General features: G+C 47.3%; 1 protein-coding gene across 4 annotated transcripts; it reads left to right on the top strand.

Moving 5' to 3' along the window:
* Window positions 1-25,696, top strand: MRO (maestro). Of its 4 annotated transcripts, XM_005697212.3 has the most exons (8): window positions 1-130; window positions 4,874-4,992; window positions 14,762-14,864; window positions 16,146-16,292; window positions 17,370-17,552; window positions 22,049-22,204; window positions 23,884-23,991; window positions 24,560-25,696. In XM_005697212.3, exons 3-8 carry the CDS (start codon window positions 14,766-14,768, stop codon window positions 24,611-24,613), a joined length of 747 nt encoding a protein of 248 aa, XP_005697269.1. In that variant the 5' UTR covers window positions 1-130; window positions 4,874-4,992; window positions 14,762-14,765; the 3' UTR covers window positions 24,614-25,696. The 4 variants fall into 4 exon arrangements, with proteins under 4 accessions (XP_005697269.1, XP_013829882.1, XP_005697270.1 ...); XM_013974428.2 differs by lacking the exon at window positions 24,560-25,696 and having other exon boundaries at window positions 23,884-24,243; XM_005697213.3 differs by lacking the exon at window positions 22,049-22,204 and having other exon boundaries at window positions 35-130; window positions 24,560-24,934.

Raw genomic sequence — 27,576 nt, 5'->3', positions numbered from 1 at the left:
ATCTTCAAGGACAAAAATGCAACTGACGGCCAGCCCGAGCTTGTTTAAAGGACTGCGATGTTCCTGGGAGTAATCACTTCGTCTTTCACCAGGATGAGTTCCGAGGAGGAGGCCTCATCACCCAGCTCAGGTAAGACAGCACGGAATATTTTCTGGATTCAACCGATTCTATTCAACACTGTTGCTCAACACAGTTCACTGGTTGCTATAGATTGAACCAGTTGGGCTGGGAAATGTTTACATATTTTTATGATTATTTTTGCAAGTAGTAGGGGTTTTGGTGATGCTGTGGGGGTACTGGTGATGGTGTAGGTAATTAATGTCTCACAGAGGAAAGATGTTTAAACTTGAACTTCTTAAAAAAGAAAAGAGAAGAATCAGCCTGCTAATGCAGAAGACTCAGGTTCAATCGCTGGGTCTGGTAGATCCCCTAAAGAAGGAAATGGCAACCCGCTCCAGTATTCTTGCCTGGGAAATCCCATGCATAGACACAGGAGTCTGTCCATGGGGTCATAAACAAACAAAAACTTGAACTTCTTTTTTTACTTTTATTTGCACTTACTTCATGCTGAATTTATTCCTGCGCCATAAGGTTTTGCTTCTTCAGTTTCTTCTGGGGCATCGTTTTCCTCTGTGCAGCCATCTGCCCTTTTTCAGTAAGGCTCACTGAACAGTGGCAGCAGTTCGTGGGGGTTAATCCAACCATGAGTTCTGTAAACCCAGAGGCACACCCTGGGGCTTTGCTCACCTGGATGAGCTCAATGCCCAGTGAGAAGTGACATCAGATTAGTTCAGGATCGCTCTCTGCACGTTAAAGCGTTTGCGGCAAACACGCAGCACTCTTTAGGGTCCACCAACACTGTGCCAGCCCTCTCGGCCTGGGCGTTCAGTCACTGGGACGACGGAGGGGCACACATTGCTTCTGCAAAGTGACATCTTTCAGAGACTTGCCAGCTTTTCAGATACACACACTTCAATGGTCCGGGCAGTGAACATGAAGATTTGAACCTCTCGATTTGCATGACTTTGTGGCTTTTCTGGGTTGGGTAGCAAACTGTTTCCTGAGATCATCTCAGGCTACTTAACAGAAAAGTTGGAACATATTCTTGCTTTCAGTATTGACAATGACTGTCAAGTGATGTAGTCAGGAAAACAGACCGCAGGGCAGCCAGATGGCGGGCTGCACAAGGAAACAGCTGAGAGCAGCTTCTTGCTCATAGTTGGTAGAACTGGAGAGACTTTGCAGGTAGGCTCCTGCCTCCCTGTGCCTGAGGGTATTTGAAGAGGGATATACCCTGTGCTTCTCCTTGTGCTGTCTATTGTATTCAAAGATTTGAAACGAAAAGACTGTTGCTTTTATATTAAAATAAACCAGATATGTAGGAGAAAGTGAAAAGTGAAAATCGCTCAGTTGTGTCCAACACTTTGTGACCTCATGGACTCCACAGTCCGTGGAATTCTCCAGGCCAGTATACTAGAGTGGGTAGCCTTTCCCTTCTCCAGGGGATCTTCCCAACCCAGGGATCAAACCCAGGTCGCCCACATTGTGGGCAGATTCTTTACCAGCTGAGCCACAAGGGAAGCCACTGGGAGGCACATGGTGGAGGGTGATGGTTGAGAAGAGTTTCCCAAGGGATTCCTGCTTGTGGTGGCAGCTCTGGGCTTCCACGGGTGTGGGGTGGGGGTGTGGGTGTCTTGTGGAAGAGTCTGGGGAGCACAAGGTTCCCTGACTCATCCAGGGTCCTCCAGCTGGGACCCCACACCCTGGAGCACCTTAGCCTTTCTTCTGTGCCTTTCCCTGCTAAACTGCTTCCTGTAAGCCCAGGTGCTGAGGTGCATTCCTTTACGAAGGCTAGCCTGAGGGAACTGCTCTTTGTCACCTCCTCTCCTGGGCCCTCAACGACATCTACAGACACAGAAGACCCTGTCTTCCCTCTGCCCTCTACGCTCTCCAGAGGGCACAGTGCCACCTGGGAGCACTCTGCCTTGTTGAAACTAGGAGCTCCATAAGCAACTGAAGAGCAAGGAAAGAATGAATGAGGAACTGGCATTCCTAATTTGTGGCTGAGCAGGCAGCTGATTAGATTTCTTTTTAGAAGTGAAAATCAAGGGAGAGTTTGGCCTCACCTGGAGGTATTTCTTGTAAGATGAGAGGGAAGAAACTCAAAACTTGCCATCCCTTTTAGGCAAGTTTCCTGCTGAGACCACACACAAGTACAGAAGGAGGGTCTTCTGAACATCCTGACCCTAAAGAGGAAACCGTGTTGATCGCTGCCAGGCATTTGTCCTCATGTGCCAAGTCTAAGTCGGCAGTGAATTGCTGACCAATTCAGTTCTGCCTGTTGTTGTTTTCATCAGTTAACAGCAGACTCAGTAATTACCCTCTTTGATATTTCCAGGGGCATCAGCCCCTGAACTTCCGACAATAAGGAAATATTGAGAGAGTGAACATAGAGTTGTTAAACAATAAAATGAAATAATTACAGTATGTGAAGGATGCTGTGTCATAAGTACATTAACTCTGTTGCAATCGAATTATCAAAGAGGCTTCTCATTCCCAGAAGAGCTGCGCTGTGTCCCCAGGCCATGTTAGGTGAACCTTTGTTCCTTGGGCCTTATGTCCCAGTCTGGATGCTTCCCAGCTTTGTGCTGTGTCTGGCACTCTCTGGGGTCATTAGCTGTGTCCGGGACCCTCTGGGGTCATTAGCTGTGTCCATGCTCTTTGCGGGAAGTATTGAACGGAGCAGAATTTGGATCAGCAAGGCTCCTGAGTACCAATTCTGGTTGTGCCCAGATTTTCTCTGTGACTTGAAGCCAAACAGGGACACTGGTCTGCCCTTTTGTTTTCCCCTTTGGCAAATGAGGAACACGTTAGTTCTCTGCCAAATGTCTCAACACCTGAATACAAAGAAACTTTAGACCTGAGGGGTTATTAATAGTCTATCTGTTGTATTTCTGTCCATGGGGGTTGGGGGGGGGCAGGTATATTTCAGTCCTGAGTCACCCATGAGACTTGGCAGAGACTCCTGACACTTGCCGCATAGATTTTATTTCTTCAGCTGCTTCTGTGGCCGGGTTTAATTTTATCTGCTTTTTGGTCATCCTAAGCACTGCATAGATTAGTTAAGTGCAAGGATATGACCTCCCCAATCTTATTCCCACTCTTGGCAGATAATCCAACTCTGGTCTTCCTGAGAAGAGAGAGGCTGATTTGGACGAATTTAACTTGCTCATTCTTCTCATTTTCACGTTGATGTATCTCCATCTCTGCGGTTGTCTCCCAGTTTCAGATTAAAAAATGAGGAGTGGGGATCAGAGGGGTCCTCTCTCCCTCCCCCCCCCCAAGCTAACTCTCTTGCCTGTCCCCTTGATCCCTTCCTTCAGCAGCTCCTATCTTACTATTCACTGCTGGCACCACCTACCTCTTAAGTCTCCTTTGCAACTGTTTTGAAACACTTCCAAGCTGTATTCTATTTTAAAATCACGCAGCAACACCGGAGTGCCTTTCTTGACCTTGCTGTCTCCTCTAGTCTCTTTATTGCCTTCCTTTTGCAGTAAGATACCTTCATTCTCTCTCTCCACATAGTTCCCCAGCTCTGTAGTCTAGCTTCTTTCCCCTGTTGAGATTGCATTTTCAGAGGTCACCTGGGTGCCCGTGTATGCCCAAAGAGGGTTTTATTTTAGCCTCATTCTTATTTTCTCAAGGCATCCGTTTTCTCTCCCTCTGCTTTGTCTTCCAAACTTCCACTCTGATATACTTCAGTTTATATTTGTCCACCTGTCTCCCAGTTAGATCTCCCAAACTTGCCCACTGCCCAGTTATCGTGGCTAACCGTCTAAGCTCTGACATGAGCCCACCTGTGGTTGAATTATAAGTCTGCCACTAATTAACCATGTGACCTTGAGCAAGGTCATCTCTGTGCCTCAATTTCCCCATTATGAAAAGAAGGATCATAATTAAGAGTACTAACCTAAGAATCAAACAAGATAGCCTACGCACTATCTACCCCAATGTTTGGCACTCAGAAATATTCAATAAATATTACCTATTAGCATAACCATAAGCTCCTAGACCTTAAAAAAAATAGACCTCTTTCCTTTTTCTCACACATTGCCCAAGTTACCCAACACACACCCAGACAGTCAATAACTATCAACAAACAGATTTATGCACTTGGGTGGAGAGTCCAGGGAAGAAAGAATGATGAAAGGGAAACTCTTTAATTGCTCGAGTACTTTTTATACACAGGCTTTTTTGTTTGGCTTGGTTTTCCCAATAAATCATTTACATTATTAAAAGTTCAAATCAGTCCTTTCAGGACCTGTTTGCTGGGCAGGAAGGGGCATCAACGGTCAACGCTCCGGCTGGTGGTGCAGCAATCAGTCACAATGAAGCCGCTTGGCCGGGAACACAGTGTCCCGTCCTGAGATTCAAAACTGCTCCAACTGGGTTAGGGAGGGAAGAGCCGCAGCGGCGGCCGTGAGCGGGGGCTCCCTGGAACCGGTCCACTGAGCGATGCCGCCATCTAGTGACCGCCCTCGGGATCGCGGCTGGGCAGGGCCCTCTCCGCGCAGGCGAAGGAGCCTCAGAATTGCAGTCCTCTCTTTAGAAACTGGGGGTGGGACTAGGAATGAGGAGCAAATAAGGGGCGAACACAGCACAGAGAGGTGGGAAAACACCTCATCCCAGTCTGGGGAAGGAAAGGGTACAAGGGGGCTTGTGTCCACAGAGGTCGGTCCCCTCCCCCACTTCAATCCCATCTAAACTTTGATTTGTTTTGGTTTTCCTCGTACGAGTCTCACTTTCCAGCACTCTGCGCTGACCCGTTATCCTGAACAGACCCTGCTTCTCGTTTCCTTTCTTCTATGTTAGGAATTCAGGACTGGGAAAATTGAGCCGAGTCATCCCATCTGGCGGCTACCCCGGGAACGGCAGCTCTACGCGGTGACCCGGGCTCCGGCCGCACCTGCCGCATCGCCACGTGACCGCAGGTAAGGGCCGGCTGCGGGCTGGGACCACCTCGGCGGCGGCTGGAAGAGGCCACCGTGTGCTTGCATCCCCAGACCTTTCTGGAATGTCACTTGGGTCACCGTATCAGAGAGTTGATATTCCCTAAAACGGTAGTAGGCGATTTGATGAAGACTTTTTACTGTTCTTTTCGCAAACTATGCCAATCTATCTATGACCAATAGACTATAGATGATTATATTAAGATCATTGTATTAAGAGCTTTAGATGGGGGTGGGGCTGAAAAGATAGTGATGCTTCAAACTCAAGTGTCCCTGTGGTGTGTCCTTACCTGACCAGCACTCAGAACATCGTCTAGGAGCTGGATGCAGGCTTAGAACACAGTCATGGAAAGTGTAGTTTTGGCATCTTAAACTCCTCTCTGCTAGGAGCTATTTTACTTTGAGTTGTTTATGGTCTTCCGCCGTGGCTCAGTGGTCAAGAATCCACCCACCATGCAGGAGGTGCAGGAGACCCGGGTTCGATCCCTGGGTGGGGAAGATCCTCTGGAGGAGGAAATAGCAACCCATTCCAGTATCCTTTCCTGGAGAATCCCATTAACAGAGGAGCCTGGCGGGCTATAGTCCATAGGGTTGCAGAGTCCGACATGACTGAAGTGACTAAGCCTGCACACATAGACATAGGTTGTTTATATTACTCTAAACCTCAGTTTCGCCTCTAAAGTGGGCGTAAGTAAACCTGTCAAGTTTATTGTAAAGGTTAAATGAAATAAAACAAAGGCTTCTTATTTGAGAGATTGGGAAAGGATTTTAGAGAGCTTATGGTTGAAGGAGTGAATTATTGATATAAAACATGACATCAAGTATTTTACCTTAAAAGGTAGAATTTCCCAGTTTTTAATGTGGGGCCATGACCTTTTCTTTGAACATAGAATACTCCAGGGGGTGTTTTTTTTTAGCTTTTTTGCATAAGCCACATGCATAACACTGCATCTGTGAGGTCTAGGTTGGGTTTCTTTCAATGTAGTAAGAACTTAAAGACATCTGGGAAGACTCAGGTAAAACCACTTTCTGTACTAACATCCCAATTCCAGTAAATCACTCCAGATTATTAACACTGTTTTCAAACTTCTGTCCACCCACACAAATCTTAATTGGACAGCTTTTTTTTTTTAGCTGCTTCCCCAGTGTTGAAACCTCTCAAAATATTCCATTTTGCTTTTGCAGAAACAACTCCCTTTCTCATATTTCATCGGTTTCTATCATAGTTAAAATTCGCAGTTACAGTAACAAGTACAGCTGTTATAAACTGATTCTTGGTAAGCATATGAGGACTAACACAGCAGAAATTAACAGTGAATACGATGAGCCGCAAGCACTGGTAGGTACCATTCACAGAGGGCCTGCAGAATGTGGTTAACCTGGCAGGCTGTTTCAGTAGAGGTCAGCTAAACAGCCTCACCTGCAGTGTATACAAAGTGCTAACTATAGTGCCTAGCATAATAAGTGTCCAGTAGTGGTAGCTACTAATATTATTGTTATCATTAATAACTTCACTGTTGGAAGGATTGTTGCAAACCTAACAGTTTCTTTCCCTCATTTAACAGATAAGAATTTTGGTCTTCATAATATAGCTTTTAGTTTTAGTGAGTTAAAAGATTATTGATTATAAACCTAACATTTTCAGTCAGAAGGAATTAAACTTCCAAAGGCATTTGGGAGTCAGCCTAAAGGGCAAAATTCATCTAAGTCACCCCAAATCCATGTCTGTTCAGGAAAACCAGGTAAGAACACAACGGGGCCATGAAGACAAGCTTCAAGGTCGCTGTGATGGTGAAACTGTCCCCATCGGGGGCAGGTCATCAGCACAGAGGGAAGGACTTCCCAGAGGGGGAAGAATTCATTGAAGAACATGCACAGGGGTGATCAAAACTGCAAGCAGAGCCTGGCCTTAGGCTTAAGGCGTCCAGGTGTCCTCCGGGCTGAGCGGACTCAGTCATGCTAGACCAGGCGTCAAGGCACCCAGCAGAAGAGCCCAACTCATAGCGAAGAATGGCTGTTTGGGGGCCAGTGAGCTTATGGGTGGGGTTATGGACACCTAAGTCTTCAAATCCACAGACTCTGTTTCTTCACAGTTTGTTTATAACATTCCTCTTGGAGATCCTGTCTTGCAGCAGGTGGAGTTAATCCTTTTGTTTGATTGGTTTGGGTTGAAAGGACTTAAGTTTCGGGGAGGAGGAGGGGGGCAGGCAGCGAGGCAGGTGGGTGGAGGCAAGCCTTTGAGAGGCCACAAGCTTGGGAGACAAACCTCAGGTGAAGGGCCCAGCAGCCTCAAAGTAATTTTTAGATTTGTTGTATATTTTAAAGCAAACCTTTAATTTAAGAATAGTATCGAAGAGTATGCTCAAATCATAGCCTGTACAGCTTGGCCTGATTTTAATTTTATTTTGAAAGAGAAATTCAATGTGCAGCCTTAGGTGAGTGGAGTTTGCCACTTCTGGAGGTGGTTAATTTCCTCCTGAATATTCTGGAGGTTCTTCTATGCCAGCTGTGTGGTCTCGTCACCAGGCATCCTGTAAACACCATCAGGCCCTCCACTCCCTGGGACTCGGATCCTGTAATTATGGAGCGGGCCTGGCACTTCTAACAAGCACTCTGGGGCATTCCGACATAGGAGGCCCAGCCAACACGGTGAGAAATGCTTTGCTTTCCCCGCCCCAAAGATGAAGATGAGCCCTGATACCTCAAGACTGTATGCAGGTCAGGAAGCAACAGTTAGAACTGGACATGGAACAACAGACTGGTTCCAAATAGGCAAAGGAGTATGTCAAGGCTGTATATTGTCACCTTGCTTATTTAACTTATATGCAGAGTACATCATGAGAAACGCTGGACTGGAAGAAACACAAGCTGGAATCAAGATTGCTGGGAGAACTATCAATCACCTCAGATATGCAGATGACACCACCCTTATGGCAGAAAGTGAAGAGGAGCTAAAAAGCCTCTTGATGAAAGTGAAAGAGGAGAGCGAAACAGTTGGCTTAAAGCTCAACATTCAGAAAACAAAAATCATGGCATCCAGTCCCATCACTTCATGGGAAATAGATGGGGAAACAGTGGAAACAGTGTCAGACTTTATTTTTTGGGGCTCCAAAATCACTACAGATGGTGATTGCAGCCATGAAATTAAAAGAAGCTTACTCCTTGGAAGAAAAATTATGACCAACCTAGACAGTATATTCAAAAGCAGAGACATTACTTTGCCCACTAAGGTCCGTCTAGTCAAGGCTATGGTTTATCCTGTGGTCATGTATGGATGTGAGAGTTGGACTGTGAAGAAGGCTGAGCGCCGAAGAATTGATGCGTTTGGACTGTGGTGTTGGAGAAGACTCTTGAGAGTCCCTTGGACTGCGAGGAGATCCAACCAGTCCATTTGAAGGAGATCAACCCTGGGATTTCTTTGGAAGGAATGATGCTAAAGCTGAAGCTCCAGTACTTTGGCCACCTCATGTGAAGAGTTGACTCATTGGAAAAACCTCTGATGCTGGGAGGGATTGGGGGCCGGAGGAGAAAGGGAGGACCGAGGATGAGATGGCTGGATGGCATCACTGACTCGATGGTCGTGAGTCTGAGTGAACTCCGGGGGATGGTGATGAACAGGGAGGCCTGGCGTGCTGCGATTCATGAAGTCACAAAGAGTCGGACACGACTGAGCGACTGAAATGAACTGAACTGAACTGAACCTCGAGACTAAACGAGATCACAGTTTTTTTCTTGTGCTGGGGAGGTGGGCATTGGTGAGCTACTGCGGGGCCCTGTGTTTTTCTAAACACAACTGAATCCTCCAAGCAGGGTGCTCAACCTCATGTACTTTGCTCTGCTTGAGAGCCTTCCATGGCCTTAAATTCTATTAGATGTGACTCTTAAGAAATGACAAGGCTGGGACTTCCCTGGTGGCCCAGTGGCTAAGAGTCTGTCTTCCAGTGCAGGGGAAACGGGTTCGATCCCTCATCCGGGAGAATCCCACGTACCATGGGGCAACTAAGCCTGTGTGCCACAGCTATTGAGCTTGTGCGCTGTGCTCTAAAGCCTGGGAATCAAAACTACTGAAGCCCATGCACCCTAGGGCCCTCGAGCCACAACTGGAGCGTAGGCTCTGCTTGCTGCAACTGGAGAAAACCTGCCTGCAACAACAAAGACCCAGTGTAGCCAGAAATAAATAAATAAATAGAATTTTTAAAAAGAGGTGAGGCCTTTCCCTTCTGAGGCCTGGGGAAGCGGCCTGAGTGGTTAAAGCCCTCGGCTGTGCTGTGCTAATCCTGCAAGAGAGGCCAGAATGGAGACCTGGGAAGTGGGTTGGCTTTCCTTCCTTCAGGCATGATGGGGAGAAGCTTCAGGCATGATTTTCTTATGCCGCAGATCAGGGACACCAGCTGTTTATTACTGAGGCCTGTGCCCTCCTTGGGGAGTGACCATCGAGGGAACTTTCTTCTTCTAAGTTCTGCATACCCACGGCTCAGCGCCCGTCAGCTCTGATCCAGAGCATTCAGCCTGAGGAGTGGCAGGTTCCTTTGATACAAAGGGTTGTGTCCAGAAATTCCCCAGAAAGGAACAATCAAGCGTGGTTGTTTTTTTTTTTTTTTTTGCCTCAGTGTAAAGTTTTAAATCCCTTCATTCTGGAAGGGGATGACATAGTAATACTGTGGTTTCTTTTTTTAAAAGGCCCTGGATCTCGAAGTGTGGTGGTGCCTGGACTGGGAACATTCCAGCATCGCTTGAGAGCTCGTTACAAATGCAGACTGATGGGTCCTGTTTCAGGCGTACAGCATCGGAACCCTGGGGACGGGCTCTGGGAATCTGTGTTTTAACAGATTCTCCAGGTGATTCGAATGTGCACTTGGGTGTGAGAACCACTGGCTCAGTGTGAAGTGTATGGGAACACCTTTATTCAAGCAACAAAAACCATCTTGCTAGGGGACTTCCCTGCTGGTCCAGTGGTTAAGACTCCACTCTTCCAATGCAAGGGGTGTGGGTTTGATCCCTGGTCGGGGAACTAAGATCCCACATGCCACATTGCAGTAAAAAAAAAAAAAATCTTGCTAGTTGGTGGGAGTGCAGTGTTCTGGGGAGTTTGGGGGTCCCTTATTGCTGTGGTGAGGGGAGGTGTGCTGTCCAGAGATGAAGAAGCAACAGAGACAGGGGTTACAGGGTGAAGAGGTGTTTTCATGGGTCTCCTGAGTGTCTTCTGACTAAGAGAGCATTTCTGAAACCGGCTTGGGTTGGGCAAAGATGATGAAGAAGCCAAATCCCCGTGTACCTCCAGGTCATAGAGTCAAATTTTCCGAAGCACGGCTGTTTAACAGGACTGGGTTCTAGCAGTCACCTGCATTAAATAAATTCAAATTCAAAACTCCAGCAAAATCAGCAGGGCCAACTTGTCCTGGCTTGCCCAGGACTTTTCGGCTCTTAGCTCTGAAAGTCCCATGTCCCAGGAGACCCATCAGGGGCAAGCCCCAGTGTGATTACTTTTGCACACCACCAATCTATTCTCCAGCTCCTCGGTGGGCACTGACTGGGCGCCCCACAATTCACTTCCATTTAGTTCAGTTCAGTTCAGTTCAACTCAGACACTATCAACGTGGAGATAGCATCAGATCCCGCAGGTTAAGGGCTCAGGCCCCATACTTCAGAGGCCAATCCCAAGAGCAGGTTGTCACCAGCACATGTGGCCAGCCAGCTGTAGACTGAAGGTTCCCACAGCCCACTCCTTGGGTTCGATTAATTTGCTAGAGCAGCTCATAAAACTCAGAGGAACATTTTACTTCCTAAATCATGGGTTTATTATAAAAGGATATAACTAAGAAAGAGCCAGATGGAAGAGATGCACAGGGCAAGACGTGGAGAAAGGGCAAGGAGCTTCCCTGCTTCTCCAAGCACACAACCCGCCCTAAAGCTCCTTGTGGTCACTGATCTGGGAGCTCTCCATCCTTTGGGCGGTTTTGTGGAGGCCTCTTTACCTACACACAGTTGATCAAATCATTCACCCTTGGTTGCTGAACTCAATCTCTAGCCCTTCTCTCCTCACAAGAGAAGAAGAGGTGAAACTGAAAATTCCAGCCCTCTGATCACTGAATTGGTTCCCCTGACAACCAGCCCCCACCTTCAGATGACTTAGGGCCACCTCATTAGCATAAGAGAAGTTGCTTTTATGGTTCCAATCACTTAGGGAATTCCAAGGGTTTTAGGACCTCTGTGCCAGGAATGGGGACAAGACCAAATATATGTTTCTTCTTATTAATCACAATATCACCAGGGCAAAACAAGATGTTTGGTCACTAGTCTATTCAGTAACTGCATATTGGAATTACTTGGTGAGTTTTAAAAAAATACTGGTTCCCAGGCCCACCTCCAGAGGTGATGGTAGACTTGGTCTGGGGTGTAGACAGGGAGTTAAATGTTTCAAAGTTCCTTAGGTGATTCCAACATAAGTAGGGTTGAGAACCACTGTAGCTACATACCTGTCATTTCTTCTACTAAAAATTTTTTAAAAAACCAAAAGAAAGGTTAATGGTTTTGGCAAAGCTGAACCCCTACTGCACACTATACACAAAAATTGACTCAAAATGGATGAACAACCTAAGAGTTAAAACCATAAAAATCTTAGAAAACATAGGGGTAAATATTTGTGACTGGATTTGATAGTGAATTCTTAGATATAACACTGAAAGCCTGAAAGACAATGAGAACAATAAAAATGGATAGACTTTGTTAAAACTAAAAAGTATTGTGCATAAAAAACATTGTCAAGGAAATAAAAAGACAGCGTACTGAGTGGGAAAAAGTATTTGTGAATCAAATGTCCAATAAGGGTCTGTGCTGTGCCAAGTCGCTTCAGTCGTGTGTGACACTATGACCCCAGGGACTGTAGCCCCACCAGGCTTCTCTGTCCATGGGATTCTCCAGGCAAGAATACTGGAGTGGGTTCCCATGCCCTTCACTAGAGGATCTTCCCAACCCAGGGACCAAACCCACGTTTCTTAGGTCTCCTACTTTGGCGGGCAGGTTCTTTACCACTAGCACCATCTGGAAAGCCCTTGATCAGTTCAGTTCAGTCGCTCAGTCGTGTCCGACTCTTTGCGACCCCATGAATCGCAGCACACCAGGCCCCCCTGTCCATCACTAACTCCCAGAGTGCACTCAGACTCACGTTCATCAAGTCCGTGATGCCATCCAGCCATCTCATCCTGGGTCGTCCCCTTCTCCTCCTGCCCCCAATCCCTCCCAGCATCAGAGTCTTTTCCAATGAGTCAACTCTTCTCATGAGATGTCCAAAGGACTGGAGCTTCAGCTTTAGCATCATTCCTTCCAAAGAAATCCCAGGGTTGATCTCCTTCAGAATGGACTGGTTGGATCTCCTTGCAGTCCAAGGGACTCTCAAGAGTCTTCTCCAACACCACAGTTCAAACGCATCAATTCTTCGGCGCTCAGCCTTCTTCACAGTCCAACTCTTACATCCATACATGACCAAGCCCTTGATAAGGGTCTAGTATCCAGAGTATGGGCCCCCCGCCCCGCTGGTGGCTCAGATGGCAAAGAATCCACCTGCAATGTGGGAGACCTGGGTTCGATCCCTGGGTTGCAAAGATCCCCTGGAGGAGGACATGGCAATCCACTCCAGTATGCTTGCCTGGAGAATCCCCATGGACAGAGGTGCCTGGCAGGTTACAGTCCATGGGGTCACAAAGAGTCAGACACAACTGAGCCACTAAGCACACACACACACACATCCAGAATGTGTGAAGAACTCTACAACTGAAAAACAAAAAGAAAGACCAATTCAATTAAAAAAACAGGCGAAGGATTTTAATAGACATGGCCCTGAAAAAGGTATACAAACCACAAATAAACATACTGAAAGATACCAGTAGTCATTTAAAAAGTGCTAATCAAACCCAGAAGGGCAAACCACTTCACACCCACTAGGACGAATGTAATAATAATTTAAAAAACTGGAAACTAAGCTTTTGGTGATGTGGAAAGATTGAAACTCTTGCATATTACAGCCATAGTGGAAAACAGTTTGGCAGTTCCTCAAAAAGTTAAACATAGAATCACTGTGGTGATGGTTTAGTTGCTAAGTCGTGTCTAACTCTCGTGACCCCCATGGACTGTAGCACGCCAGACTCTTCGGTCCATGGGGTTCTCCAGGCAAGAATACTGGAGTAGGTTGCCATTTCCTTCTCCGGGGGATCTCCCCGACCCAGGAGTCAAACCTGGGTCTCCCACATTGCTGGTAGATTCTTTATCAATTGAGCTATGAGGGAAGCCCATAATGACTCAGCAATTCCACCCCTAGGTATATACCCAAAGAATTGAAAGCAAACATTCAAACACTTGCACACCATTGCTCATAGAAGCGCTATTCGAAGTACCCAGAAGGTGAAGACAACCCACTGTCCATCAAAAGATGAATGGCTAAGCAAATGTGGCCTATCCATACCATGAAATATTACCTAGATATGAACAGGAATGAAGTACGAGTATGTGCAACAACGTGGAGAAACCTCAAAAACACCAGGCCAAGAGAAAGAAGCCAGACCCCAAAGGCCCCAATATTGTTTGATTCTGTTTATATTAAATATCCAGAATAGGTAAATTTGTAGAGTCAGTAATCCAATTAATGGCTGCCAGGGACTGGTCAGGGAGGGCAGAATGGTAATTTCTCAATGGGTATGGGATTTTCTTTGATGAAAGCATTTTAGGTTAGGACCAGATAAAGGTGGTGGTTGTACAATGTTATTAAAATAGTTAATTGTATGTTACATGGATTTCACCTAAAAAAAAATCAGTGGTTCACTCATATACAAATTAAAACTAAATTAAATTCAATTACATAATTAAGCTAATCAAATTTAATTTAATATTACAATTAAAACTCAACTCTCTAGTCAGTCCTTCATGGCTGGCCTTTAACTACTTCCTGTTGCCATATCTTCTACCACTCCTGTTTTAATTGTTATTATCGCCTCTCCCATGTAACTTAGGACATGGAATCGCACTGGAGTCTCGACGTGCGCAGCGTGCGCAGCGTGCTTCAGCCTCTCCTTTAAAGCCCTCTCACGCGCAGTGGGGCGTCTTTACCAGCACTTCCAAAGCAGTCTTATCTCCTGTAGCTTCCAACTTTGCATCCTTGCCCTCAAAGCGCAGTACTCGGGATAGGCAGCCTTGATATTACCTGGGAGTTTATAAGAAAGGCAGGAAACCCCACGCCAGACCCACTGAGTCCGAATCTGCATTATAACAAGTTCCTCTGATAACTCACGTCTGAGAAGCACTGGTTTACACCAGTGGGCCTCAAACCATGTTGCAGATCAGAATCACTTGGCAAGCTGTATTTATTTACAATGTATTGGGTTGGCCAAAAAGTTCGGGTTTTTGGCCAACTCGATATATTTTAATAATATATACATGTGATAAAATTGCAAGCTGTATATAAACAAAGAAGAACAAAGAGCTTGGCTTACCACCAGGTTCTTCAAGGAATAAGCCCTGACCCACTGCAGGCTCTGACTGAGGGTGCACTCCCAGAGGTGGTATCTCATCGTGGTTTTGATCTGTATTTCCCTGAGGATTTGTGATGCCAGTGTTGCTCTTTATCTTCTGATGTGACTGGTCCATCTCCTTGGTGACAGCTTCCCCAGGACAAACCTCAAGGATGCTGCTTCTTTATAGCCCTACCCTGGCGCAGGGCTTTGAGTATCTGTGCTCATATGATGATTTGTTCTTTTTTCAGTTCCATGGACCAAACACCAAGAAGAATGCTGGGCCAGCCCCCTTCCAGCCCCACCACCCAGCCCAAGAAGAAAAGCACATCAGTGATGTCTTTCTTTTCCAAGGTCTGAGACAAATTATTATGAGCAAATGGCCTGTCTCAGCAGCCACTTTGTGATACATTGTGCTTGTGGGTTCCTTCCATTCCTTCTACTGAGGTGCCTCTTCTGAAAAAAAGTTTGATGGCAGCTCTTAACACTATGAAATGTTTATAGGATAACAAGAAGATGAGTTGGGAAGAATTTAGCTTGCTGTGAACTGAATGATAATAATATAGAATGAACTGCAGTGAATATTCAGAAATACTGATGAGTCTTGGTAATCACACAAACACCAAATAGGGCTGTGGGTCTCGTCTCCAGCCCTATCGCACACCCTCTACTAAGGATAATTAGGATCTTGTCTGGATCTTGTCTGGATCTTGCCTGAATCTTGCATTGTCTTGGTTCTGACTCCAACATGTTGCCACATTCTGTGATGCCCAGGACAACACGCCCTTCTTGGTGTCAGGGCTCAAAGCTCTAATATCCCGTCTCTTGCCCTACAGTTACAGTTTAGACCTTGAAGTCCACATTTCTGCATCAGCCACATAGTACTTCCCAATATGCATTATTTATACATTTCTTTTCCTAATCTTCATTGCTCAGATGCTCACATTCTGGGGTAGGACACCTTTCAGGTGCCCTGAAATGCTTGTCGATGTGCTTTGCTAATTGTGTCAAAGGCTCTTGAGAGGTTGAGTGAAATGAACACTGAGAATTGACCCTGGGATTTAGTCATACTGGGGACAGAGAATCGGGGAGGGGGTATGGGTGCCATCAGCCTGATGGGAGAAGGTTCAAGAGAGAATGCAGCAGCTGGAGAAAGTGAGTATAGACATGTTTTTCAAGGTTTAGCTACAAGGGCGAGCAGAAAAACAAGGAAGGGCTATAGAAAGAAGAAGGTCAAGGAAACCCTTCTTTGGGACTTGGGGAACACAGGTTCCCCTGTCCTGTTGAAGAGATTGAGCTTCTCAGATCGCATGAACGCTCCTAAAGCCCCGTTGTCTCAGTTTTGTCAAGGCCACAGCTGCCCAGGCACCCCTCTCTGTAATCCCCCCAAACCTACCTCAACATAAGCTCTGCATCATTTTTCTCCACCCCTTTTTCTCTTCCTCCATTCTTTTTCCCAATATGTAGATTAAACAATATATTCCCAGCAAAAGCCAGGTGTCTTTAGGTGGAGAAAGAAGGAGTCAAATCGAGCAGCAAAACAGGTTTTTCTTACAGGAAGGGATTAGGGTTGGTGATGGGTAGGGTGTCACACTGAACACTCCCAAATCAATGTATTTTTGACCCACCACCTAGGTGTCTTGGAATCTGAGGCTCCAGAAGCAGGAACCTCTGAAGAATGTGTTTTTCATCTTGGCAGAGACAGCCCGGGACCCCAGTGTTAAAAAGCGTCATATGGTGATGAGCGGCCTGGGAACCATGGCCTGTGAGACCCCGGACAAGGTAGGAAGGGCAGGGGGCGCTCGGCCAGCCCTCGTGGCCTGGAGTGCCCAGGCCTGGGGGTCCACTGCTGTGTAATGGATTTCCGTGGCCTGGCCTTCATATCTCGCCGTTTCCTTGGGGCAGGAGTCCAGGTACAGTTCAGCTGGGTCCTCTGCCCAGGGGCCCACAAGGCTGCCAGCAAGGTGTGGGCCAGACTGCATTCCTTTCTGAAGCTCAGGGTCATCTTCCAAGCTTTGGGAGCTGTTGGAAGAATTCTGTTCTTTCCGGTGGTAGCACTAACGTCCCTCTTTCCTTGCCGACTGGCCATCCCCGGCTCCTGGAGGCTGCCCTCACACAGCACGGCAGCTTTAGTTCTTCACGGTCAGCAGGAGAGCGTCTCCCGCTCCTGTCTGCCACGGGATCTAAGGGAACCATGGGAATGACATCCATCACCACCGTGACGTTTGAGAGGTCAGAAGCTCTCAAAGTCGCTGGCTCCTTCCACCCTCGAGGGCAGGAGACTTACAGAGGCTCATGTGACTCCGTTGGGGTCAGCTCAGGGTCATCATTACTCAGTATCATCAGCCTTGGGATACAGAACCGCAGGCAAGGTTAACACACGGCTGGACATCATCCTCCGGTGAATTTAGTTTTTCTAAGAATTTATGTTTAGTACAAGAATTTAATTTTTCTAAGAATTTATGTTTGTTTAGGAAAAGATGTTTTCCCCACTTCTTCCTTCAGCATCTGTCCTCTTCAGCGACCATTTCATCTCATCCCCTGTCAAAGTCCCCAGTAGGCCACAGGTCCCTAGGTTACCCAGCCCACCACTCTCCTTAACGTGTCCTCCCCAGCCTCACCCACCCACAGGCTAGGTTGCAGACTGTTCTCTCCATTCTTCCAAGACCGAGCTGGGTTCTTGGGTCAGGTTGGCGAAAGCGTTTGTTATTTTGCCGAGAGTTATTACATCTTGTGCTGAAGAAAGCCATGACCTCTTAGTCCAAGCCCCAGGTTACTGGATGATTAGAAGTGGAGTTGCTTTCCAACCCATGCGGAGCGACTGCTGTGCTGCTAACGCTTTCCAAACCTTGCTAACAGGTGAGAAAGTATAAGAAGATTATCCTAGACCTGCTGGTGAACGGTCTGTATGACCCGGTGAGTTCAGAAGTCATTCATGAAAGCATGAAAACCCTGACCATCATCCTGGACAAGATGCGGGGGAAAGCCCTGGGCTCCTTCTTCATAGACATCACCCTTCAGACCCGGACTCTGCTCGATGACGTAAGTGATACGACGCGGGAAAATTCCAGGTTCTTCAAGTCAATTGTGAGCCCTGGGTGACACGTTGCTCAGGAAACAAGGCCGCTGTTATTCGCTAGTTATTAAGAAATTGTGGCTCAGCTGGTAAAGAATCTCCCTGCCATGCTGGAGACCTGGGTTCAACCCCTGGATTGGGAAGATCCCCTGGAGAAGGGAAAGGCTACTCACTCCAGTATTCCAGCCTGGAGAATTCCATGGACTGTATAGTCCGTGGGATTGCAAAGAGTCAGACATTTCACTTTCAACTTTCTTGTTGAGAGACTGGTACTGTGCTGGGGGTTATGGAAGCTATATAAAGATGTGCAGGATTCCATCACCACCCCTCAAGGAGTGTTCATTGTAATAGACCCATTGCATATATACACACTTAATGATGATGATGCCCACGTGTGTTCAATGGTTTCTTACAAATGTGATGATCAGCGTAGTCCATGTTTAGTGAGCTCTTACTCTGTGCAGGCATGTCTCCAGGCAGTTTACATGGATTGTCTCACCTTCACGATTCCCCGGTGAGGCAGGCGCTGTTATCTCCACTTTATAGAGGAGGAAACCAAGGCCTCGAAAGGTTAGGTAACTTGCCCAGGGATCATGGAGTGAGTCAGTGGGTATGAAACTAGGCCCTCTGCCCAGGGCCTGCACTTTTTTTTTTTCCTGTTTAAAAAAAATTTTTTTTAGTTGAATTCTGTTTTTATTGAGGTATAGTTGATTTACAATACCAGTTTCAGGTATACAGCGTAGTGATTCAGTATTTTTATAGTTCATACTCCATTAAAAGTTGCTACAAGATAATGGTTGTAATTCTTGGTACAATATATCCTTGTTGCTTATCTATTTTATTATTTTAATTTTTTAAATTGATTTTTAATTGGCAGATACTTGCTTTACAATCAGGGCCTGCCCTCTTAACTGCTGGGTGACAAGGCAGGCTGAACAAAGAGTGCATGGACACAGAATGTGAGGGCTCAGGAGGTGATCAGTTAGCTTACTGTAGTTACACACACACACACACACACACACACACACAGCTGGTAAGTTAGCTTATCGTAGTTACACACACACACACACTCTCACACACACAGCTGATCAGTTAGCTTACCATAGTTACACATACACACACACACACACACATAGCTGATCAGTTAACTTACCGTAGTTCACACACACACACACACACACACACACACACACACACACAGCTGATCAGTTAGCTTACCGCAGTTACACACACATGCACACACACACACAGCTGATCAGTTAGCTTACCGTAGTTACACACACACACACACACACACACACACAGCTGGTAAGTTAGCTTATCGTAGTTACACACACACACACACTGTCACACACACAGCTGATCAGTTAGCTTACCATAGTTACACATACACACACACACACACACAGCTGATCAGTTAACTTACTGTAGTTCACACACACACACATAGCTGATCAGTTAGCTAACTGTAGTTATACACACACACAGCTGATCAGTTAGTTTACCATAGTTCACACACACACACACAGCTGATCAGTTAGCAGTTCTCACACACACACACACACTCGCAAGACCTGTAGAGCAGGGAGCAGACCTTGAATTTACTCAGAGAGCATCTTGCATGATCCGCACACCTGATTCCTCAGGAGTAACCCGTGGGAGCCGGGTGCCTGCACCCCTCAGGAGGAAGAGAAACCCGCAAAGTATGGAGCTTGAAGCTTATGAGTAGCTGCTGGGACATTTCCCTCCCCTCCTGCTCAGGGAGATGGAGAGGCCTGTGCTTGATGTGAACCAGGGCTCTCTGGGGTGGGGAGGGAGGTCTCCGCTCCACCTCCCTGGAGTATTAAGCAGGTATCTCCAGGGAGGTGTCTCTACGTCTCTCTGGAGGTGCCATCTTAATCACCAGGGCTTGTTTGCCAAGCTCTCTTGAGGGGTGGGGGCAGGGGGACCTCTGTTCTAGAATTCCAGGCATGAGAGTCCCTGAAAGGACTCTTAGGGAAGAAGGGAGGGATTTTTTAAATAGGACCGGGGATTGGGGCATCAATCCTAACTTATCAGGTCTTGGGAATGTCATTGAACACATGTGGGCATCAATGTCATCAGTGTGTATATACTCACGGCTCCATTACAGTGAATCCTCCTGGCTGGGGCGGGTAGGGGGCGGGCAGGTGATGGAATCCTATGTGTGTGTACACGGTGGTCAAAGATGGGTCTTGAAAGAGGGAGGATTCTTTGTGCACATCAGCAACCACAGTTCGAGCAAACTGGATTTCCTCCAGAGGAGAGGAGCAGTTAGGCTTTAAGGTCGTGTGTGCGGGGCGGGAGGTGGCCGGGGAGGGGCAGCGCAGGAGGAGGAGGCGCTGGGAAGGACGTAGACTTCGAGGAGGAGTAGCCGCGGAGGATGAGGACTTCGAGGAGTAACTGGGGAGCACGAGGACTTCGAGGAGGAGGAGCCAGGGAGGACGAGGACTTCGAGGAGTAACTGGGGAGCACGAGGACTTCGAGGAGGAGGAGCCGGGGAGGACGAGGACTTCGAGGGAGAGTAGCTCGGGAGGGGGAGTAGCTCGGGAGGACGAGGACTTCGAGGGCCTCAGGGGAAACTCCTGAGTCCCCTTTCCAAGTGCGTTTGCTTCGAGGGCACTGCTGCAGACCCTTCCGTGGGGATGTTGTGTAATACATAAAGCAAACGCTTAAGGACACCGAATCTGAGAGGTGAAAAATGGAATTCCAAGAAGTTTCTGGCCCCATGTTTCTTGGTTAATGGACTATGAGCTCTTTTTATCAGGTCCATATTGTGACTAAGGAGACCGAGGCCGCAGGGGTCAAGGAACTTGCCCCAGGTCTGGCTTTAATGAGTAAAGAGGTAACCCATTTTCTCATGCAGTCATTTTTTAAAGCCAGGTAGACTGTGATTTTTGATCAGAGAGCCCTTGTCAAGGTGAAACCTGGGGATACTTGTGCGGAGCTCTTTCTGACAGTTTGTAACTCTGTCTGAGCATTCTTCCCTGCCTGCCTGTGCTATGTCCCCTTCAGATGACTGTCAGACTCCCAGGGGGACAGACAGCCCCTTACCCACCTCTGTGCATCTCATAGCATTAGGGTAGTGCTTCAGATAGAGTCAGGACTCAGTGAGCGCTGCTGCTACTGCTAAGTCACTTCAGTCATGTCTGACTCAGTGCGACCCCATAGATGGCAGCCCACCAGGCTTCCCCATCCCTGGGATCTAGCTGACTTGAATTAAACACACACACACTGGGAGAACAGTAGAGAAAGTGCAACACTAAGGCAATTTCTGTGTGTGTCACACGTGCTAAACATTGTTTCACAAGAGATCAGTGGTGTCCAGTCTTGCTGAATGTCTGCGGCCCCCCAGTTCTAGGTGAGGAGGCCCGTCCCAGTCCGCTTCCCTCTGGTTCACCTGGAGCTGGTGAAGATCAGGAAACACTGATATAAAAATTCCTTCACCATGAGTCAGGAGACTGGGTTACCACTCTGGTTCTCTGTTCCCTCATCCTGTGATTCTGGGCAAATCCCTGCTGTCTCCCAACCTGGGCAGGGAAATGCTTGGACTAGACAGCTCCCTGGGGAGACAGAGAAAGGCCTGAAGCTGCTGACCTGCAGTCAGGGACACACCAGGCAATCATATCAGAGCTGGAGAGCTGGCAGGATGTCAGGAAAGAAACAATGATTTATGCTGCATATGGGAGAATTCAGACCAAAGTAGAGAGAGATGGCATGGCAAAAATGCTGGGAGTGGTAACAAGGAGTGGGTCAAATGAATTATGACACAGCACCATCACCCCAACCCCCGCCCCGCCCCAAACCTCTGTTTGGATTGACATGGGAAAGAGCTCCCAGAGAGACTGATGAAAAATCAAGGTGCCTAACAGTGGAATGGTCCATGTCCATTTGTGTAAAAATGTGGGAAAGGCCTATATAATAATATATATATTTTATTTTTTCCTTCTTAATTTTCTGAAGGGCTACATAAAAAATATATGACTTAGTGGAGAGGGAACTTTGGTGGCAGGTGGAGAAGTGTAGGAAGGAGACTAACTTTTTTTTTTTTAATAAACCCTTTTGGTTTATTTTGAATTGATCAAACCTGGGTCTCCTGCATTGCAGGCAGATTCTTTACCATCTGAGCCACTAGGGAAGCCCATAATACTTGGTTATTTTGAATTTTGAACCCTGTAAACATCGTCAATCTCCAAAACGTTAAATAATGAAGAAAAAATCTGGGGAGCTGGGAGTAGCCACAGTGATGCCCATGTCTGCTGGAGGAGAGCCTCAGTGCAGACTCAGGGGGTCTCCTCTCCATCTCCCAGCCCAGCCAGCGAGTGCTGAGACGGGAGGTCAGGGCCCACCTGGAACGTGCAGGGAACAGGGCCGCGCTGTCCCATGATGCAGCTCTTTGTGGTACTGACTGGGGTTTGTTGTTCTGTTCACGGGGGACCCACAGGAGAATGACAGCCTGAGATACTCGGCCTTTGTCTTGTTTGGGCAACTGGCTGCCCTTGCAGGACGGAAGTGGAGGAGGTTCTTCACCGGTCAGGTGAAGCAGACTCAGGACTCCCTCCTGACACACTTACAGGACAGGAATCCCCAGGTGGCCAAGGTAAGTTTGAGCCTCTCCGGCAACCGCCTGGAACCGCAGCACTGTTTATGGAGGGAGCAGGGAGGCAGCCCTGCTGAGTCGGGATGCCACGCCCTCCACTGCGGCCAGTTCCGTCATGGAAGCTCAGAGGAGCATCTGTGTGAGTCCTGGAGAAAGTTGCCTCTCTGATGGCTACCTGATTCCTCTCTGAGCAGGAGTGTTCTTTTCCATCTGCTCCTGCCCTGCCTGCCTGGTTCTGGCCCCTGTCAATACCAGATACAATCAGGTTAATAGAGAGGGGGCAGGGAGGGGCTGGCTGACTCTTTGGGGCAGCAGCTCTTTTCAGAGGAGATTCGTTCATGCCCAGCTAGCTTTTGTCACCGCACCTGGTTCAGATTTCCCACCTGGTTCAGATTTGGCTTCTTAGCTTCCTATGAAAAGTGAGAAGGGTGTTAATCGCTCAGTTGTGTGGGACTCTTTGTGACCCCATGGACTGTAGCCCGCCAGGCTCCTCTGTCCAAGAGATTCTCCAGGCAAGAATATTGGAGTGGGTAGCCTTACTCTTCTCCAGGGGATCTTCCCGACCCAGGGATTGAACCCGAGTCTCCTGCATTGCAGGCTGATTCTTTACTGTCTGAGCCATGAAACTTTTGTTTCATTGTTGGAGAAAATGTGTCCTAATGGGATTGGCTGGACCTCAGGGCTGATTTAGAGCAAGTGAGAGTTTCAAAACCATCAGGAGCAAGTGAAAGTGAAAGTCGCTCAATCGTGTCTGACTTTTTGTCGGACCCCATAGACTACACAGTCCTTGGAATTCTCCAGGCCAGAATACTGGAGTGGGTAGCCTATCCCTTCTCCAGGGCATCTTCCCAACCCAGGGATCGAGCCCAGGTCTCCCGCATTGCGGGTGGATTCTTTACCAACTGAGCTATCAGGGAAGCCCAGCAAAGGGTTCACTGATCTTCTTTAAGGCGGTGCATGAGGGAGGGAGAGGGAGAGAGAGAGATTGAGATCGAATTTAGGAATCTAGCACGACTTTTTTAAAGTTTTTTTTTTAAACTTTTTATTTTGTGTTAAGGTATCACCGATTAACAAACAACGTTGTGATGGTTTCAGGTGAACAGCGAAGGGACTCAGCCATACACATACGTATATCCCTTCTCCTCCAAACTCCCCTCCCATCCAGGCTGCCGCATAACATGGAGCAGAGTTCCCTGGGCTCTGCAGTAGGTCCTTGTTGGGTACCCATTTAAATATAGCAACCCAGCACTACTTTTGATGAGACAGGAAGGGTTGTGGTAAACTCTAGCTTTGCCCTCCCCTGCAGGCCCAAGTTATAGACATGGTCATTGCATAAGCATAAATCTTCTCAAAGCTATGTGCCATCCTGGATGAGAGGAACCTGGGGGAGAATGCATACAGGTATACACATGGCTGAGTACCTTCTTCTCCGTTCATTTGAAACTATCACAACATTGTTCATCAGTTACCCCCCAATACAAAATAAAAAGCTTTAAGTTTGAAAAAATAAAAAACATAAGCAGAAATCCTTTAAGACTCAAATTTTCAAACTTTCTGGAAGTGATGTTCACACTCTCAGTGGTCCCCAGATCACAGATCGGTGCATTCCTCCTCCTTGCTTGGGATTATAAAACTCTCTCACGTTTGTGACCATAAGGTAGTAATATTATTTCTCTCAGGCCTGCAAAACAACTTTTCGAGCCTGTTCTCCGTATCTGAGACATAGCAAGGACTACAGCTTCCAGAATGAGGAGGATCAAAGGAACTCTAAACTCTGCCGGCAGCTGGTGAGTGAGCGAGGGCAGGAGACGTTCTTCCAGTCCCTGCGCAGTCGATGCCGGTGTTAAGGCGGAAGGTGGTCGGCACACCAGGGAGTTGCCCCCATAAGACAACTGTAATTGACCCACAACGCAATGTAAATGGCAAAACGCCCAGAGGACTGTGCACAAAATGCATTGGCAGTTCCTGTTTAGATCTGTGTGTGTGTGTTTATCAGGTCGCTTAAGTTGTGTCCAACCCCTTGTGACCCTATGGACTGTAGCCTGCCAGGCTCCTCTATCCATGGGATCCTCCAGGCAAGAGCACTGGAGTGGGCTGCTGTGCCCACCTCCAGGGGACTGTCCTGAGCCAGGGATGGAGCCTGCGTTGCATCCCGTGCAGTGGCTGGCGGGTTCTTTACCACTGGTACCACCTGTCTTAGAACTCTGGGTGAATGCCAGTAATGATGCCTCCTCCTCTGAGAACCTGAAAGTTGTTTATCCTCAAGCTCAGCCTTTGATGACCGTCTACTCGTTCTAGAGTCGAGGAGGTTTACTGGATCCTTCCCTCATGTGTCCCTTTGCCAATTTCTTTCAGAGCCACTACCATCCCGAGCTCCTGCAGTTCTTCTATGCAAATAAAATCCTGTAGACACAGAGCGGCAGGGAGGTGGGTCCAGTGAGCGCATGGCTGGGGGCTGATAGTCCCCCTCTTTTAACCCTTCGGATGCTCTGTTGCCTCTGGTGATTGTGATAGAAAGTGGGATGTTGGGAGAGCAATTGATGGCAAACTTAAGACCGTGGAATTGTATAGTTGCATCGAAAGTAAATTCTAAATAGTGAATGTCTCATTTTCTTCCACACAAGTTTGACGATAAGGTTCGTCCTTTCTTTAGAACATTTAAAGTATATGTGGATTCGGTGCTTCTTTCTCAGCATTTTTCTTCTTAAGGATATCTCTGTCACTATCCTTTCTTTTTAATTTTTAAGGTTTAGGAGAATATTACCTGAAGTTTTTTGTTTTTTTAAAAAAATCTGCTATTGAGCCTTTGCCATTTGCTATTAATACCTTTTTCTGGTGAGACCTATTTAGAGTTGGCCAAGGTACCAAGAAGTTAGTGTGGAGGGCAGTGTCTAGCTGCTCATCATTGTCAACAGCCAGTGTCTCCAAGATATTCCAAACAAGAGTTAATAAAGAGAAAAAAATCGATGAAGCATGTGTTGAAAAACCTCGAGCTAATGGTAATGTGTGGAATATTAATAATGAATAATGTGTATTGCGCATGTTTATAGTTCACTGGGTACTAAGCACTTTGCAAGTATTATTTAATATTCACAACAAGCTGTGAGAAAGATACTATTAGTACCCTCATTTTATAGGTAAGAAAACTAAACTGAAAGTCACTCTCTTTGCAACCCCATGGACTATAGCCCGCCAGGCTCCTCTGTCCATGGAATTTTCCATGCCAGAATACTGGAGTGGGTAGCTGTTCCCTTCTCTAGGAGATCTTCCCAATCTGGGGACCCAACCCAGGTCTCCCGCATTGCAGGTGGATTCTTTACCATCTGAGCCACCAGGGAAGCCCAAGAAAACTAAGGCACTGCCCCAGATTACCCAGTAATTAATCGAAGCGGAATTCAAACCCTGACTACAAGAGCCGACGTTCAGTCAGCACACTGCCTTGTTATAGAATAACTGATGGATGGTTAGAAATGTAAAAAAATAAAACTAATTTTAAAAAACCGCCACTGCTGCTCTTCTGTTTGACTCAGCTAACTTTTGGTTTTATGTGTACTAAGTGTACATTTTTATTAATCATCTCTTGGCTACTATGTCAGTTTTTTGGTGATCAATCCTAGTTATAAGTGGGGTCACATTAATCTTATAATGAGTTTAATTTCACAGTCCCTCTTATAAAAATCCTATAAATCTTATAAAAAGCAAAAAGTCATATAAATCTTATAAGAAGGAAAATCTCACGGTCCCTCCCACCTTGCCTCCAGCCAGATGACTTCTCAGTCTTCTGGAAATCCTGGTACCTACTGCTGATCTTGGCGTTTGGGCCATACCTGGACCGACTATGTCCAGCCTTGAAACGGGAAAACACAGAAGGCCACAGATGCTGCAGAGGGATGGCAACGCCAGTCTGAGCACCAGGGGCTCAGTTTTCTGTCCTAGCTCTCCAAAGACAGGACCACATAACACAGTCAAGGGGGTGCGATGTGTCCTGGGAGAGACAGGCTGTGGGAGGGGGCAGAAGGGGCGGCCGGAGCCAGGCACCAGTGGGCTTTCTTTCTTCCTGTCTTGATGCTGGGATACTTGACAGCAGGAGCTCTAGGCAGTCATCCAGACTCGGGACTGAGCTGGTGAGATGATTCTGAGCTGAGCCCTCCTCCTTCTCAGATGGTGGCCTGTTTGAAACTTAGCTGCAAGGTTGGTTCAGAATCTACTGCGGTTCTAGTCAGTGATCAGTGCGTGAGAAATGACTGCATTCAAACAGGTGGGGGTGGAGGGGGGCAGGCAGGTCACCCACCCGGAAACACAAACATCTGTGCACTTAAGGCCCCTCGGTTGATTAAAGTTGTGGAAGATGCTGTGGAATGCCTGTAAGATTTGTGGTATATCGTTACTTTGGTGTCCTCCAGTGAATCGGGCCTCCTGTCCTTGGGAGACTCTCCGCGCTCAGATCGGGGCTGGCTTTGGGACCTGCTGTAACCACTAGCACGCGCTGGCAGGGCCACGTGCAGGTTCTAGCCTTGCTTTAAGAGCCCCAGCAGCTTCCTGGTTTGCAGTCTGGGTGGAGCCAGCTGCCGCATCAACTGCCAGACTACCAGGAAGGAAGAAGAATGGCTGAAGTCTCCGTTTTGGAAGGAAGACCAAGGTAACTACACAGAGATGCCATGTGGAGGGGAACTGAGGACCCCTATTAATGGGGCTCCCCCTCTCAAGAAGGTTGTTCTCTTGCTCTCCGGATATGTCCTGCTTGGCCAGTCCCTGCTTCACTCATAGGAGTATACAATCCTCTTAATTATAAGGCTAAATTATTCCCTGGTAACTGATGAGGCCACCTGACACCAATTCCCCTCTATAAATGGCAGCCGCCTCCTTCCTGGAGTGGAGGAGGAGGCTGCTGGCATGTCCCACCCGCCCTCTGCTGCACACGGTGAGTTGTTGCTCCAGGAGCCTTTGTGTAAGATCCCCAGTCTAAGAAACCATCAATGTCCCATTGCCGTCTCTCGGGTCTTTCTTTGCTGTCTCTGGCCTCAAAGCTGGGCAACTGCAAAGCTCACAGGCCTTCAGGGTGCAGGCCACACCAGCCCATGGTGAGTTCTGAGACCCAGACATATGACACAAGTTGGCTGTTCTAGCCAGACCCTGTTGATCAAGCTACCTCAGCTAGTACCACATGGAAAAGAGATAAGCTGTGTCCATCAAGACCATCCCAAACTGCAGAATTATGAGTAAGGAATCAAGAGAGTGGGGTTTCCCGGGTGGTTGTAGTGGTAAAAAAAAAAAAAAAAAACCCAGGAGATGCAAGTGAGATGAGTTTGATCCCTGGGTCAGGAAGATCTCCTGGAGGAGGGCATGGCAACCCACACCAGCCTTCTTGCCTG

The sequence above is a fragment of the Capra hircus genome, chromosome 24, assembly GCF_001704415.2.
Source record: "Capra hircus breed San Clemente chromosome 24, ASM170441v1, whole genome shotgun sequence".
NCBI lineage: Eukaryota > Metazoa > Chordata > Mammalia > Artiodactyla > Bovidae > Capra > Capra hircus.
This window is presented reverse-complemented; position numbering and strand designations above follow the sequence as displayed.

What these genes read in the sequence shown, in the direction of transcription:
- MRO (XM_013974428.2), top strand. Translation starts at nt 14,766, where the DNA reads ATGGACCAAACACCAAGAAGAATGCTGGGCCAGCCCCCTTCCAGCCCC. An exon ending in TGATGTCTTTCTTTTCCAAG is followed by an intron (nt 14,865 to 16,145) that starts GTCTGAGACAAA and finishes CCCACCACCTAG; the next exon opens with GTGTCTTGGAATCTGAGGCT. An exon ending in GGAATCCCCAGGTGGCCAAG is followed by an intron (nt 22,205 to 23,883) that starts GTAAGTTTGAGC and finishes TATTTCTCTCAG; the next exon opens with GCCTGCAAAACAACTTTTCG.